At 55.7% G+C, this 15,171-nt stretch overlaps 1 protein-coding gene across 10 annotated transcripts in view; it reads left to right on the forward strand.

The window, feature by feature from the left end:
* The window catches only part of GRK5 (G protein-coupled receptor kinase 5), a 224,645-nt gene that overhangs the window by 183,079 nt on the left and 26,395 nt on the right, over positions 1–15,171 (forward strand). For all 10 annotated transcript variants that reach the window (XM_032608694.1, XM_032608693.1, XM_032608696.1 and 7 more), the window contains 2 exons: positions 12,382–12,482; positions 14,195–14,287. In XM_032608694.1, coding sequence (XP_032464585.1) covers positions 12,382–12,482; positions 14,195–14,287 — 194 coding nt within the window. The remainder of the gene's footprint in view (positions 1–12,381; positions 12,483–14,194; positions 14,288–15,171) is intronic.

The raw sequence follows: 15,171 nt of genomic DNA on the forward strand, positions 1-15,171 counted from the left end.
TCCTTCAAATAGATACATTTATTTCTCTCCCCCAACCTTTCCTGGAAAACACATCTTCTTTGTGTGATGTCTTTGGGCCCCTCTTGACATCCTTGAGGCTGCTCTGCCAGCCGGGGCTCCCCAGAGCAGGCCGGAGCATGCCCATCAGGGTCCCTCTTCCTTTCTTGTGACCTTCCAGGTCGGAAAGTTGGATGTTCCTTCGATGCCAGTGGAGCCGGCGCTACCTCTGACCCCCATTCCTGTGTGTGTGTGTGTGTGTGTGTGTGTGTGTGTGTGTGTGTGTGTGTGTGTGTGTGTAGTGTTTCCTGACCAGAATTCCTCTTTTTAGAGTGTCTGGAGATAGAGAAACCAGCCACAGGCTTCCTGAGGACAGCCTCCCCTCAGCCTTGCCCTGGGTAGGCAGCCCTGGGTAGGTCTCTGTGGTGCCTGTGCTGGGCTGAATCCGTGTGGCCTGACAGGCCCTCCCTGACCGTGGGCCTTGGGCAGAGAAATGACATCATGGGGGTTTCAGTCGAATTCCCTGGATCTTAGGAGATTCCTGCCCCTCCTTCATTCCCAAGCCACGTGGAATGAAATCTTGACTGGAGAAAAATCTTCCCGGCCAAGGTATTTCCAACACGGCTTCAAACTGAAGCCGGTCTGGAGGCTGTGGACCGGGAGGGTGTTCTGGAAGGTGGGGAGTCAGCTTGCTGTGCTGTCACCTCTCATGCACAAGGAACGAGAGACACTCCCGGCCATGAGCGTTCTGCACCTCAGCCCCTTAGGACCCAAGTTCTACCCGTGAATTACCTGCACGTGGCCGCCCTGACCCAGAGCAGAGTTGGCCGAATTCAAACCGCTTGCCAGGAAAAGCCCTGCCTCTCTGGGTCCTAAGAGCCAGGACCGCCTGTGTAAACAGCGAGTCTTCTCCCATCGCACACTCTGGGCCCACAGGTCTTGACCGGAGATTGTCAAGTTGACAGAGCCCGGCTGGCCTCTCACTCCACGGCCAGGCAGATTTTGTTTTGTTAATTATCCTTTTTTGCTTTTGACGTAAAGAGTCATGGTCTGGGTCAGGGCCACTTGTATGTTTTCCTTTCTTTCTCATTCAAGTTGCCCGGCTCTCAGGGCCTCTGGCTAAATTCTGCTAGTGTTTAAAAATGTTCTCTCTCACTTACTGACCCCTAAAAATCCTTCATCCTGATTTCTGCGAAGCCACTTGAACAGAGGAAGTAAGGGACAAGACCCTTTCAGTCCCTATCTGCTTTTCCCTTCTTGGAGGGTTGTGGCTATGTCTCAAGGGCTGTGCTTCTCCACTTTGCTGACCCAGGGAATGTGATACCTTGTGACCTGGGGTGGCCCGGTCAGCAGGGGCACCCTCGGAAAGGGCTGGAACCCCCTGTAGAGCAGGCTTGCTCAGAAGACTGCCTGGCCCCATGGCCCCTCACGCAGTTGATGGTCTCTGTGAACCTGCTCTCTGCCATCTTAAATTTGTCCAGACAAGTGTCGATTTTGCCATAGGATAAAGTTGATTCTTTCAGAGCCCTGGTCTTCTCAGAATACTTCCCAGGGTACAGATACCTGGAGGGTCCTCCTCACGGCCTAGCCAAACGCCCTTCGTCCTCTGAGCCTTGATCAGACCTCACCTCAGCCATGAGGCCACCTCTCTGAGCTCGCCCTTCTAGGGGCTGAAAGGCCGCTCCACACTCGGCCACCCTCAGTCCCCACCAACCTTGAACTCCTGCCATTGGCCAAGTGAGTCTGTTTATGAGGTCACTGGGGTGGAGCTCATGACCTGGGCACAGAGTGGACACTCAGGGACCCTGTCGTAGCTGACAGACTGAATCAGCTCAGACCCCAGCGGGAGAAGCAGCGGGCTCCTTGCTCTCCGACTGGTCACAGCAGTGGCACCACCTCTGGGTCCGCTCACAAAGGCAGCTCTGTGCCCTGCAGTGTCTTCCGGGCCTGGCCGAGTAACCCGCTATCCCCAGGGTCACCCCCGAATTGGTGTAAGAGATCGTTGCCCAAAGACTTGAGGAGATCACCAGGGTGGCCGTGTGTGTCTACGTCATAATGGAACCGTGGGCCTTATGTAGGACACCGGGCTGCTTCCCAGCACAGTGTCAAGGCAATGGCCTTCCTCACCTTCTCCTACCATGAGAAGCCCCAGAGAGCCCCGGGAGTCCCTTGGACTCTGGGTCTCTGGCTGTTCATCACAAAAAGATAAAGGTGCAGAATGGCAGTCAGGCAGGAGGTGGACCCCTGGATGTCCCCCTAGAGAAGGCCCCTTCAAGACCGAGTGCTGTCTATCAGAGACAAGGGAAGATCCAGGTTTTGTGGGGGTTGAAGCTTAAGTAGCATGGGAAGTATGCTGTTTAAGAAGAATGAACAGAACATTAGGTACAAAAGTATTTCCTGAGAATGAGAAAAGAAACCACAACCAACTCCTGGAGCCTTGGAGATTCGGTCCTTTTCACCTGAGATCTCAACTTACTGGAAGTGCTTGTGCGGAAATGCTTCCTCTCTCACCTAGAAAACTCGGTAGCTCCTAGGACTGCAAGTAAAGGGCCTCAAAGCTTCAGCTTCCTCTGCTTCAGGGTGAGTTGCTTCGGATTGGATACCCTGCCGGTGAGCACCACATTTCCTTAGAGCTTGAGAGAGGTGCCATGAGACTTGTCGTTTTCCCAGCTTCTACCCCAAGGACCTCCAGCCACCAGCTGCCTGTCCAGCATGTGTCTCTGCCCAAGGGGGCTGCATCTGGCACTGTGCTCAGGCCGTGCAGTCCAGCAGCCTTGCCGACCACGTGGACGCTCAAGGAGGAGTTGGCGTTCGGGCCGAGAGCTGCAGGACACAGACATCGGGCCCAGCGTAGCAGGAGCCAGAGCCCCTTTGCTCGTGAGCGCTTGGCTTGGCTGATTGACTTTTCCCCAGTGACCAAGATAACAAAACCCTGCTTTTTCCTCTGTTTCTGTTCTTGCCTGGGGCCCGTGGATTGTGCCTGCTGCCTGGTTGATGTGGAAGACGAGCTACTCCAGATGGACCCAGGCTGCGTGGCCGTGGCTTTTCCACATGGCACTGAAGGTTTTGATTAAAAGGTGGAAGAATGGCTCTTTTTCTTCCTGTCAGCCAGACCTTAAGTCAACCCTGGAGCGAGGAAATGCTGTCCAAAGCTGCCGTTCAGTAAATGCTCTCCTTTGTCTGCCAGTTGTGATTGTACAAGCAGGTTTAATTTCAAGCCAGGATTTGGGGTTGGAATGAGCACCCTCCTTTGCCCACCTCCTGCCTGTCCTGCTTTCTTCACCCAGTTCCTGTTCCTAGAGTCTAGCGGGCTGGGCTGAGTTAGTTTACGAAACTCGGAACCGGCCAACTTGAGCCGGGGGAGAGAAAAGCGAGCGAAGGGGACGCCTTTTAGAGGGTCCTCCTCGCCACCTGGCCCAGCTCCTGAGTTTACAGATGGTGCATTTGTCTGGATTCTTGGCATCAAGTGGCAGATACTTAACTCCCAGTTGCTCAAACAAAGGAGGAATGTATTGGAGGGGTGGGGGATACGATTAAATGGAACCATGAGAGAGACACGGCTGTACGTGGGCTCAGGAACCCCTGGCACCAGGACGCTTTACCCAAGGCAGCTCCAGGTCCTCCCCCAGCCACCCCCAAGCCTCCAGCCCACAGTTTCTGCCCCAGACAAGCATTCCAACTAGTTGTAACTAAGAAAATCCCAAAGAACTGATTGGCCCAGATGTCCCAAAGGCAGGGGGTAGACCAGATGACCTCATGAAGGTACTTCTGCTATGAACAGGCATGTGTACACACATTGGTTCAACAAATATATTGAGCACCTACTACATGCAGGGCACATTGTAAGTTCATATCAGCCAAGCAGAGTAGAGAGATTACAGATTTTGGAGCCGGGCAGGCCTGGATTTGAATCTCAGGTCCTCTGTTTACTAATTATTGTGTCTAGGGGCATGTACGGAGTACTAGCTGCTCACCAAGCGCTGTACTTAGTTCTGATGAGACAGGAATGAACAACATTCCTGCCCCTCAAAGAGCTCTCTAAGGCTCAGCGTCTACATTTGTGACCTTGGAACAAGCCCCACCTATGGCATCGTTCTGGGGAGCAACAGAAGTATGAATTTGTAGGAAAACTCACATGGAGGGGCCAGTGACTATCAGCCAGCCCCTCTCCCAGGGTCCCACAATGCCTCTGGCCCTGGATCCTGCTGGAGGCTGATTCCCACCCCTGCCCCTGCCCACAGCCAGGCCTTGGCAGCCCCGTGTGCAGAGCTTCCTGCAGCTGACACAGATCCCCTCACCAAGGGTCAAAGGGTGGCCAGGGTACAGCTGTGGGAGTGCCCCTCCCGGTTCCTGTCCTGGAGGAGAAATGGGGTGGCCCCCCAAGAAACAGCTGCCTCCACCCTGGTATGGGTGGGACAGGCAAACCCCCAGTAAGCCCCTTGTTTGGAAGGAAGGAGACCCCCCGGAACCCCTGTCTTCCAGAGTGTCTTGCCTCTCTCCTGCTCAGCTTTTCCTGAAGGTCTAGTCTGTCCACACTGAGAAATTGCAAATAGTTTACATGGGGAATGTCAACTGCCCACGTATGAAAATATACACATCATTAAGTCCTAAGTGCTTGCGTCTGGAGATAAAGTGGACGGTCTCCTGGGCTGACCTTTTGTTCACTGGTGGAACTGCTGCTAATGACCACTAGCCTGTGTGTGTGTGTGTGTGTGTGTGTGTGTGTGTGTGTGTGTGTGTGTGAGAGATACGTATGGCAGCGCTATACAAATAGCACTTGCCGAAACATGCCGAGGCCACTGCACCTCGTTATCCAGCCTCCAAAGAGGTCTCTGCTCTCCAAGGCCAAAGTCGCATCCTCTTCACTATTCAAGAAAGACTGTGGCGTCCTTGGAGGGCCTGACGGTGCTTAGGGATAAGGCTCTCTGACCAGATTGCCTGGGTTTGAATCCTGTCTATGCTCCCACGCTTGCTGTGTGACCTTGGGCAAGTTACTTAACTTCTCGGGGCCTATTTCTGCATCTATAAGATGGAGATAATAAAACCTACTTTGAGAGGATTAAAAAAGATAACCCCACGTAAAACTCCTAGGACTTAACGTATATTAGGTGCTCAAGAAGTAGCAGTGGTGACCACAATTGTCACTGGGAGGTGGGATTGGGTGGAAGGCCCTGCCTGCTCAAAGATTCATCTTGGATGAGGTTGTATTGGAAACAGGTCCTGAAGAGGGGGTAGGGTTCGGACAGCGTGCTGTGAGCGGGCCAAAAGGGCTCCTTCCAGTAGCAAAGGCTCAGCAGCTGGAAAGCCGGAGCTCGCCCAGGAAATAACAAGTATGGGGTGAGAGCCCTGGTGAGCAGCGGGCACGATGGGGAAGCAGGTCGAGAAGGGCATTCGGAGCCAAGGCCGAGAAGGCACTGGATTTTGGTCCTCTGGCCATGGAGATCATTTCCGCTATGTGCTCTCGGAAGACTCCCTTGGCGGCCGTTGTGTCAACATAAGAGCGAGTGGTTGCAGAGGTCCGTGAGGGGCGTACTGGCTAGTCCAGGCGCCAGAAGAGAATTCTTGAAACCAGGGCAGTGGGATGGAGAGGGGTTGGGTGGGTGACATAGCAGGGCTAAGATTGCCGTGTGTGCCTGTCCCCATCTGTGAAGTGGGGAAAAGCTGGTTTCGAGTGGGGCCAGGGAGGCCAGGGCTGTGTCCTTTCCGTAGAGCTGGCTCAGGACAGCTGGCTAGAGCCCATGCTGCTTGGATCCACTCCCCGAGCTCTGCCCGCTACAGAGCCCCTCTGGTGTCGGTCCGCCTTGACCCTGGCCAGCACTGTGACTCGGAGGGGTCCGTTCCCTCGGTTGCCCATCGGTGCCAGGAGTGGGTTGGATCAGTGAGGCCCTGGGGGTGTTCCCAGAAGAACACCCTGCTTCCTGTGTTTTCCTCCTGCTTCCTCTCGGTCCTGAACCTCTGAGCAAGTGTAGGGCGTGTGTTTCCAGGAGGCTCCAAGGGCGACAGTAGAGGCGCTTGCTTCAGGAGTCTTGGCTACTGAGGAGGTGTGGAGGGTTGTCACGTGGCCCAACCGTGCCTCGATCCCTGGGCGCTGCCAGGGGCGCTGGCCACATACAGTAGATCCCATTTCCACTCTGACATCTTGAAACAAGGGACTTGGGAGCCAGGAGATGCTTCGGGAATAAGGTCCTCAGACACGTGGAGTTTCTCTCCGATGCAGGAAATGAGGTCCCTTCATCCTCCTGGTCCCCTCGGAGCAGTGGTGCCAGGGAGAGCAAAGCAGCTGCCCTCACCCTCACGATGCCATCGGGCTGGTGACTCAGCAGCCGGTGAGAACCAGCCTGGCAAGACCTGATCCTGTCAGCCGCCTGCTTACTTAACCGTATCTGGATGAGTCCTCCGCACTCAGGGCAGCACCCCAACTGCGCCCTGCTTGCTGCAGCCTCCAGGCCTTTGCCCGCATGGCCCCCCTCCCCTGGTGTACATCCCACCTCTCCCTCAAGGTCCAGTTCCAGTCTTCCCTCCCCAGGGCTCCCTCCCAACCTGCTCTCTCATTTCCCCCCGAAATTCTTATTGCAAAGGCCACCCTCGTCGGGTCTGAGATGTAGCACTTGGTAATCAGTCGCTCCGGACTCTACGGGCCGGGAAGGCTGGTCCTCTGGGGGGTGTCTGCAGCAAGGGGCTCCATAATGCCACCTGGTGGACCAGCAGCTGGCCTGGCCCAGGCTGGATGACCTGTGGAGGCCGAGCTGGGCTTGGGCTGTCGGCCTGCCTCTGGGGCTCCGTCCCTCTCGCTGGAGTTCTCTGGGGCAGGCAGAGTGCTGAGTGAAGCACCCACGGGAGGCTTCGTGCCCAAACCAGGCCCATGCCTTCCCCACCACCGTCCCTTGCTCCCCAGCCTTGGTCCCTGAAGCACCCCAGTAATCTCTGTTAGCCGGTATGTCACCCCAGACCCAGCACATGCTCCCTTTTAATCCATTGCCATGCCGATGCAGCTTCAGGACAAGTCCTAGCTCTTCTGACTAAGCAGACGCCCTCCCACCCACAATCCTCCAGCCAACTCTCTCCTCTTTAGAAACCCAGTGCACTGAATCATTACTGGCCATCAATACCGTCCACGCCTGAATATTGCAGAGGTTTCCGTGTTGATGGAGCAGAGGATGAGAGGTCTGGCCTAGGCCACTTGTTGAAGTTTAGGGTCATAGGCAGTGAGGCAGCGTGAGGGCACTGAGAACTTAACAGGGGAGTGGGGACAAAAGGGAGGAGAGGACTTAGGGAGGAGTGAAGGTGCAAAGCCCATTGGGCCCCTACACCCAGTTCACTGGCCTGCCCCATTCACATTCAGAGCAACACAAAGGGCTCTTCTTAATGTGCTCTGGTGCCCAGAAAAACACCCATGCAGCCTTCACCTCTCGCTGCCTAAAATGTGCCTTCTGGCTAACACATAGCAGGATGCCTAGAACCTGTGGCACACGCGTCAGCAACAGCAGAGTGAGTCTGGGCCATCGGGGGGCTGGAGGCATAAAGGGGCAAGTGTGCTGAGTCTGTCCTACCATCTGGGCCTGCTGGCCGCCTGGCCCCATCCAAGTGCAGCCCCAAGTTCTTCTGGTACCAGATTCAAGGTCAATTTCATGTTCCACAGGGAGGGTTGGAGCCCGTTCTTTTCCCTCTGGTGACAGTGGCTTTTATCCAGAGGCACAGACCCACAGACAGTGGATAAAGCACACCCGAGCTTTAATGCCATGTCTGTTCCCACTGCCAGCCTCAAAGGAGAAGAAACGGGGAGGAGTCTTAGCCAAAGAGGAGGGGGAGATTTATTCCCTTGCTCCATGTGTGATTTCAGGGGCAGGACAGGTGGCCCTGAGCCTACAGTTCCTCAAGGAACCAAGTCCCATCTCATCAGGTGGGAGGGGCGAGAGCTCTGTGGTTAGCGGCCCAGGGCGTACACAGCCGTGTCCCAGAGGCATGTCTTGCTGTTTTAAGCTCTCCTGGAGTTGGCCGTAGAACCCTCCTTAAGGGCAGTTGGGGCTCATCCTGACTGCCAGCAGAGTTGGCGGGGCCAGGCAGACTGGTCACATGGAGGTTGACCAGCCATTGGCTTCAGCTGCCCTGGACCATCAGGAGGCCAAGTGTTCCCGGTGGGGCCTCCTCGGAAGCAGCACCAGCACACATTTCAAAGGAAACTTGGTGCCTGCATTCACACTCTTGTGCTAGAGTCTGGGCCCGCAGGCTGGAGCTACTTGAAGAGACCACCTGGTGACCAAAGAAACTGTCACTTCAAACCACGGCTGGCCTGAGGGGTTCCCAGGCCCCAGGGGGAATTTTACCAGCCACCTCCACCAACACCCCTTCTCCGGGCTGCTTTCAGTCCTGCAAATATCTGAGGGCCTTGAGGTCCTTTCTGTTTGGTTAGAAATTAGGGGAACATCTTTGACATGGAGGAGAATGACCCCAATCCTTCCTCCCCATGCTGACCCTCAGCTTCATCCCAGAGGGACAGTCCCCGCTAGAAAGAGCCACAGCACTGCCCGCCGTAGCTCTCCTGGCGTTCCTGAGGCTTCAGTGCAGGGAGGGTGACATTCCTGGCCAGAGCCCACCTGGCCTGTAGGATACACCCCTCTCCCTTCCCCAGCTGGCCTCACAGGCCTCCTGGGACCAGAAGGCATTAGCTTCCTTGAAAGAGATCTGAAACCGTGGAACTCTTCTGCCTTCAAGCCACAGAGGATGGACTGTGGTTGCCGGGATCCCAGAGCCTTCTCAGTGTCTGAGGGCCCTTTTTCTTACGTGACGCATCAGACCTTACCTGTGGACTGGGGAGAGCCTTCTCTGGGGGTCTGCCTTTGAAATCGACTTCTCTGAACTGGAGGGGAAGGACCAATAGCCTCAGATTCCACTGATGCAAATAGCAAATGTCCATTTGAGCAGTGGCTCTGCCCACCCTCCTGGCAGGTTTGAGTGTCGGGTCCCAACTTAAACCGGCCAACAGCTTCTTATTCCCTTCTTATTGGCCAAGGTGTCACTTCTCGGAGTCACTTGAGAGAAGGTTTGGTTGGAATCACTTAGTCTCTTCGTGTGGAGCCAAACCAAACGCGTTATTGACTCCCCTCGGGACTTTGAGTGTGGGCAGCTTCCCCAGAGCCCTCCTGCCAGCCAGCCCCGAGGAGAGAGAGACTTCATGCACAGCTGGGCTGCCCCCAGACCCTGGAAGCCCCTCCCATCTGCTTAGGAGTGTGGCTGACAGGGAGCCCTGCTGGCTGATGGGAGGGCCCAGAAGGGATGGGTGGTCTGAGGCCATGTTCTGCTTTGCCTCTGACCCCATCCTCTGGGAAGGTTTCCCAGATGACCCCTGCCCCCCAGCAACGATCCCCCCTGCCTCTCTGAGCCCAGTGGCTCACTGCCCTGAGCTGCAAAATCTCCTATATAAGTTCTATCTGCCTCTGCTGGAGGGTCTTGGTGCCAGGTCAGCCCACGGCTAGGGTCACACCTCAGGGGACTCCTGGGAGATGGGGGTGGGTGACGGCAGCACAGGTGGCCCAGACACCCCACCACCTCCAACCGTACTTACTCTAGACCCACCCAACCTGGTGTAAATCCCCTCTCTGCCGCTTGTTGGCTGGGTGACCTTGGGCAAATGTCTTAACCTTGCTGAACCTCAGTTTCCTCATCTGTGAAATGAACATCATAATAGTACCCACCTCACAGATTGAATGAAAGAATGTGTTGGCCTCAATAGATGGAAACCGTTGCTACCCATTATATTACTTATATTGGTTTTAAGTATTGGGCTCATAGAAACATTTCATTTGGTGGAGGAGAAAAGAAATTTGCTGATAAAAAAGTTTGAGAGCCATTGAGTTCCATCCATCCAGCTCATTTTATACATTACCTGTAGCCAAGAGAGGCAAAGGAACTTTTCTGTGTGGATATGACCTTATTTATGTCTTACTGGAGAAAAAGTGCTTTGAGGTCAAGGACCACCCTGGCTTCACATTTTAACACCCCTCCCCGTGCATGTGCCCAACACCAGGCCGGGCCACTGCGCGTGAGGGTGGGTCCTCCCTGGCTGAAGTCCATGACAAAGTGTGCGTCTGGGTGCATACAGGTGGCAACTCGGGTGCCTTTCTGAGGTCCCAGAAATGGTTCTGTTTCTCCCCATGGCACGCCCACCCAGCGTCTCTGCGCTTTGCTGACTCACGGCAGGGTTAAGGCCACACCCTGGCACACTGTGTTTCATCTTGCTTACTAACAAATATATGCTGGGCACCAATTCTGTGCCAGGCACGGGGCTCTTCAAACCAAAACTGCCCCAGCCGTCAGGTCTCTTCCTGAAGCCAGTTCACCCATGGCCTCGGTGGCTTGTCCTAATATTTGATTGCTTTGAAGTAGCCTGGAATCATTGATCCCCAAGAGACAGCTGCCAGGATTCGAAGCAAGTTCCCCAAGTCTCAGAAGCAAAAGTGACCAACCCCCAATTGTCAAATCTTGAAGGGCCTGTAGGGCATCTCTGGAGCTGTTCCCTCCTGGTACAGAGGAGGAGATGGAGGCATGAAATGGCCAAGGGCAGAGGGCAGAGCAGAGCTCGGGACTTCTTCCCCAGCAGTGAGCATCCTTTCTGCAAAACGCGCAGCAGTTGCTCCAGAAGCCAGCGCTCTACTTGTTGCTCTTCTGATGTCTCGTTCATTGAGTTTTGTTGTTGTTGTTGCTGTTGTTGTTGTTGTTGTTGTTTGGCGGTACGCGGGCCTCTCACCGTTGTGGCCTCTCCCGTTGCGGAGCACAGGCTCCAGACGCGCAGGCTCCGCGGCCATGGCTCACGGGCCCAGCCGCTCCGCGGCATGTGGGATCTTCCCGGACCGGGGCACGAACCTGCGTCCCCTGCATCGGCAGGTGGACTCTCAACCCCTGCGCCACCAGGGAAGCCCTCGTTCATTGAGTTTTTAGTGTGGGGAGAGGGGGATGGTCCAGGGCAAAGTGGGATGGAAGGTGGGGCGAAGGTGCCACCACCCAGGATTGGCGACAGCAGCCCTGGGGAGACACGCTCTGAGTCTGCGGGGTCGTGTAACGGGCTTTGCCTGCACTTGGGTGCAGGCGGCATATACTGGCACAGCGGCCGCCCCCAACACACACACCTGAGGCCTCCCCCGCTCAGGGGCTAGGTGAAAGCCTGCAGAGAGGACCAGAGAGGAGAGGACCAGGCTAGGAGAGAAAGGAAGAAGGAAAGAACTCAGGAATGGGGGCATTCAGAACACTGGGGAGATTTCATTCACCAGAGCCATGCCAGGCTGCTGTGGGCACCCCCTCCAGCCCCAGAATCAAAACCCCCAGAGACACCACCCGGTGGGCTTAATCAGCCCCCAAGTTACAGTTCAATAGCTGGGAAGAGAAAGCAAGCCTTTCAGATTTCAGCATCTTTAGGGGGAGAAAGATATGTCTACATCCTGTGCTTTGGAGCCCACTCCTGGCAGTTTTCTCTGTTATCCCTGTAGTTGATTAAAGACCCACCTGGTGAGTAAAGAGCCGGCAGACAGTGAATGAAGGGGGGAGGGGAAGGGGTGGCCGGGCTGCCTCTGGCTGTCTCCGCACCTTCCCAAGGGGGCTGCTGCTCCTGGGTAGGACCAGAACCTCTTGGAACCGTCCCTTCAAACTTGAAACATTCAGGCCAGGCAGCTTAACTGGAAGGAGAACGAAATGACAGTGCTGACATCTATTGCACGCTTTCTGCTACCTGCCAGGATCCGGGCCAAATGCTTGACCCAAAGGCTTCATTGATTCATTCCTGGAGGAACAATTATTACTGACCATCCTCCTGATAACAGCCAGGCTGTACCAAGACCAGGGTCCCAGAGCTACAGCGGCAGATGTGGGAGTAGCACGCAGACCTACCAACGCCGAGGCCGTGCCGGTGTCACATCCCTCCCCTTGCTGCTGAGCCATCCGTCCACCTGCCCCTTTGCCTACTCCAGACCCTTTCACACATGGCCTCGAGGCCAGGCAGGGGGCTGTCTCACGTCTGCCCTCTGGGGACGCAGCCCCCCACCCCAGTGGCTAAGGGACTGGGGCAGCTCCGAGGGGCTCCCTACACTGAGGCTCACACCTCCCACTCGGTTCTGACCGCAGTCCAGGACGCGGGGATGTCGTGATCCATGTTCTGTAGAGCCGGGCTCAGAGGAGCCACGTAGCCTTACGAGGTCACACGCGGTGTCCGTGGCAGAGCCCGAAATCTGACCCTGAGTCCCGGCTGGTTCACCACCTTCCAGCCCAGCCACCTTGCCAGACCGCCTACCACGGTGCAGCGGCCCAGGACCAGGTGCGGGTAGGAGGGTCCCCCGAGGCCACCCGGCGCCCTGCCCCCTCCCTCACTGATACCTCCTCTCCTCTTCCTCCCTGCAGTCCCCAATTTTCATCGCCCAAGTTGGCCGGGACCTGGTCTCCCAGACGGAGGAGAAGCTCCTTCAGAAACCCTGCAAAGAACTCTTTTCTGCCTGTGTGCAGTAAGTGCTCCGGCTGCTGGCCTCCCTCCCTGCTTCCCGGCCCGGGGCGTCAGGCCCCTCCACCTCCCCTCGGGCTGCCACACAGTCACCCGGCAAGGGGCTGCCTCTAGCCTCCACCTGAGCGCTGGGCACCCGGGGCAGGTCTTCAGTGCCTGAGGGCCCAGCCAAGCCACCCAGCGCTTGTACACTTCTCATGAAGGGAAAAGATACCAGGGTGCCAAGTCCAAAGAGAACATCTGCTTCAGATGGCGTCGAAAGCAAGTAGCTCTCCAGGCTGTGGAGACAGAGGAATGTGCACGGGTCTGACCCAGTCTGGGTGGTTTGGAAATCCTTCCCAGGTCCCCCCCACGCCCACTCCTGCCCCCATCACTGCCACCCCCCAGCGCTGCTGCGGGAGCTGGGCTGCAGGCTGCCCTCTCAGCCACACCCCATCACCTTGTTGCAGGCTGTACGGCAACCATAATGGGACGTGAGACAAGTCAGTGGGTGTGGGGCGAGCCGTGCACCAGTTAAGCGCCACCATCGCGCGCACACTTGCCATGAAGACTTAAGCAGCTAGGCTCACACCCGTTCCTGCGCCCACACACGCACCCTCCCTGTAGGCTGACGTGCAGCCACACGAACATACGTACGTGCCAAGATCACAGCTGGCGTGACTGCACCGTGTTCAGACTCTGCACCCCAGACATTAGTTGAGCGCCTGCTATGTGCCTGGCACGATGCTGCGTGGGGGAGGCCTTGCGAGCAAGAACCCAGTCCTGCCTCCACGGCTTATTGCCAGCGCCCCATGCGCTCACCATGGGAAGAGCTGGGACATTCAGGGGCGCCAACGTGGGGCCCAGCCCTGTGGCAGGTGCTGGAGAGGGCCCACCGTGAGCAGAAACAAGCCGGGTTGCTGCCCTCCTGGAGATGTCCGAGGGTCAGCTCTGACGGCGGGTGAGGTCCTTGGGCTGCCTCCTGACCTTGAGGGAGTGGCCGTCCTGGCCCCCGACGCCAGCCCCTGTTCTCAGGTTTGGCAGGGTACAGCCTCCAACGAGCCCCAGCTCTGCACGTCGCCTCCCTTCCCCAGGTCCCAAGTGTCTGGGCTCGATTGGTCAGCGTGGCCGCTTTTTAAAGGGACGAAGCCCAGTTCAGAGCCCTCCAGGGCCTGGCCTAGAGCCTGGCCCACAGCAGGTGACCAGTAAATTCTGCTGCAGGGTTGAAAACCTCCCAGGGGCTTCACTGGTCCCGACCAAATCTAGGACCTGCGCCCCTCTGCCCCCTCCCGAGACATCCAGTCCTTCCATTGTACGTAGTTAAATATTCCTCTGTTCTCATCTCAGCTCCTGTCCCTTCTTCAGAGAGATCTCCCTGACACCCCTCGGGACCTCGCTTACCCCAATTCACGATAACATGCCCCTGGGGTCGTTTATTTGTTTGTTATTTGCCGTGTGTGTCCCCCATCATGCTCCCTGCTGTATCCCAGAACTAGAGCAAACCCCCAAGGCAACTACTTACTAAAGGTTTGCAGGGTCAGTCAATCTCAAACAACCTTTGTAGAATGGTGGAGCCTCTCTCCACTCCTGCTGCATCTGTTGGAGGCCCCTGTGTATTTGCATTTCCAAAGTCTGGAAGTGGATGAGGCCCGGCTATAATCTGCTGGTTATGGCTCTGCCCACCTGCTCCAAGGTCAGGGTTGTAAAACGTTCATGTGTTTGTTCCCTCTGAGCTAGGTCTGTCCACGACTACCTGAGGGGAGAACCCTTCCACGAGTACCTGGACGGCATGTATTTTGATCGGTTTCTCCAGTGGAAGTGGTTGGAAAGGTGAGTGCTCCCTGGGCACAGCCCCCCGACACACACACACACACACACACACATACACACACACACACACACACGAGTGTGTGCCAGTGTGTGTGTGTGTGTGTGTGTGCGCGCGCGGGGGGTATTGGTTTTTCACCTAAGTCCTATAGAAGTCTGTTACCTCCCATGGGCCCATGGTTCAGATAAAATTCAGCGTTCTCTGCCTGTTAATTAAGTTCTTGTGTATTCTAGAAATGCTGTATGCTTGTTAACATCACACACACACACGCTCATGCAGACACACGCATACACTTAGCCTCTTGTTCTTACTTTTTGGGGTCACCGTCTTCGGGGATTCTTTCTCTGTCAGCAAATAAAGAGCTGCCATATTCTTTTTTTCTTTTTTTTTTTAACATCTTTATTGGGGTATAATTGCTTTACAATCGTGTGTTAGTTTCTGCTTTATAACAAAGTGAATCAGTTATACATATACATATGTTCCCATATCTCCTCCCTCTTGCGTCTCCCTCCCTCCCACCCTCCCACCCTCCCTATCCCACCCCTCCAGGCGGTCACAAAGCACCGAGCCCATATCCCTGGGCCATGCGGCTGCTTCCCACTAGCTATCTACCTTACGTATGGTAGTGCATATATGTCCATGCCTCTGTCCTGCTTTGTCACAGCTCACCCTTCCCCCTCCCCATATCCTCAAGTCCGTTCTCCAGTAGGTCTGTGTCTTTATTCCCGTCTTACCCCTAGGTTCTTCAGGACATTGTTTTTTTCTTAAATTCCATATCTATGTGTTAGCATACGGTATTTGTCTTTCTCTTTCTGACTTACTTCACTCTGTATGACAGACTCTAGGCCTATCCACCTCATTACAAATAGCTCAATTTCATTTCTTT

This window comes from Phocoena sinus, chromosome 16 (assembly GCF_008692025.1).
Source record: "Phocoena sinus isolate mPhoSin1 chromosome 16, mPhoSin1.pri, whole genome shotgun sequence".
NCBI classification, from domain to species: domain Eukaryota; kingdom Metazoa; phylum Chordata; class Mammalia; order Artiodactyla; family Phocoenidae; genus Phocoena; species Phocoena sinus.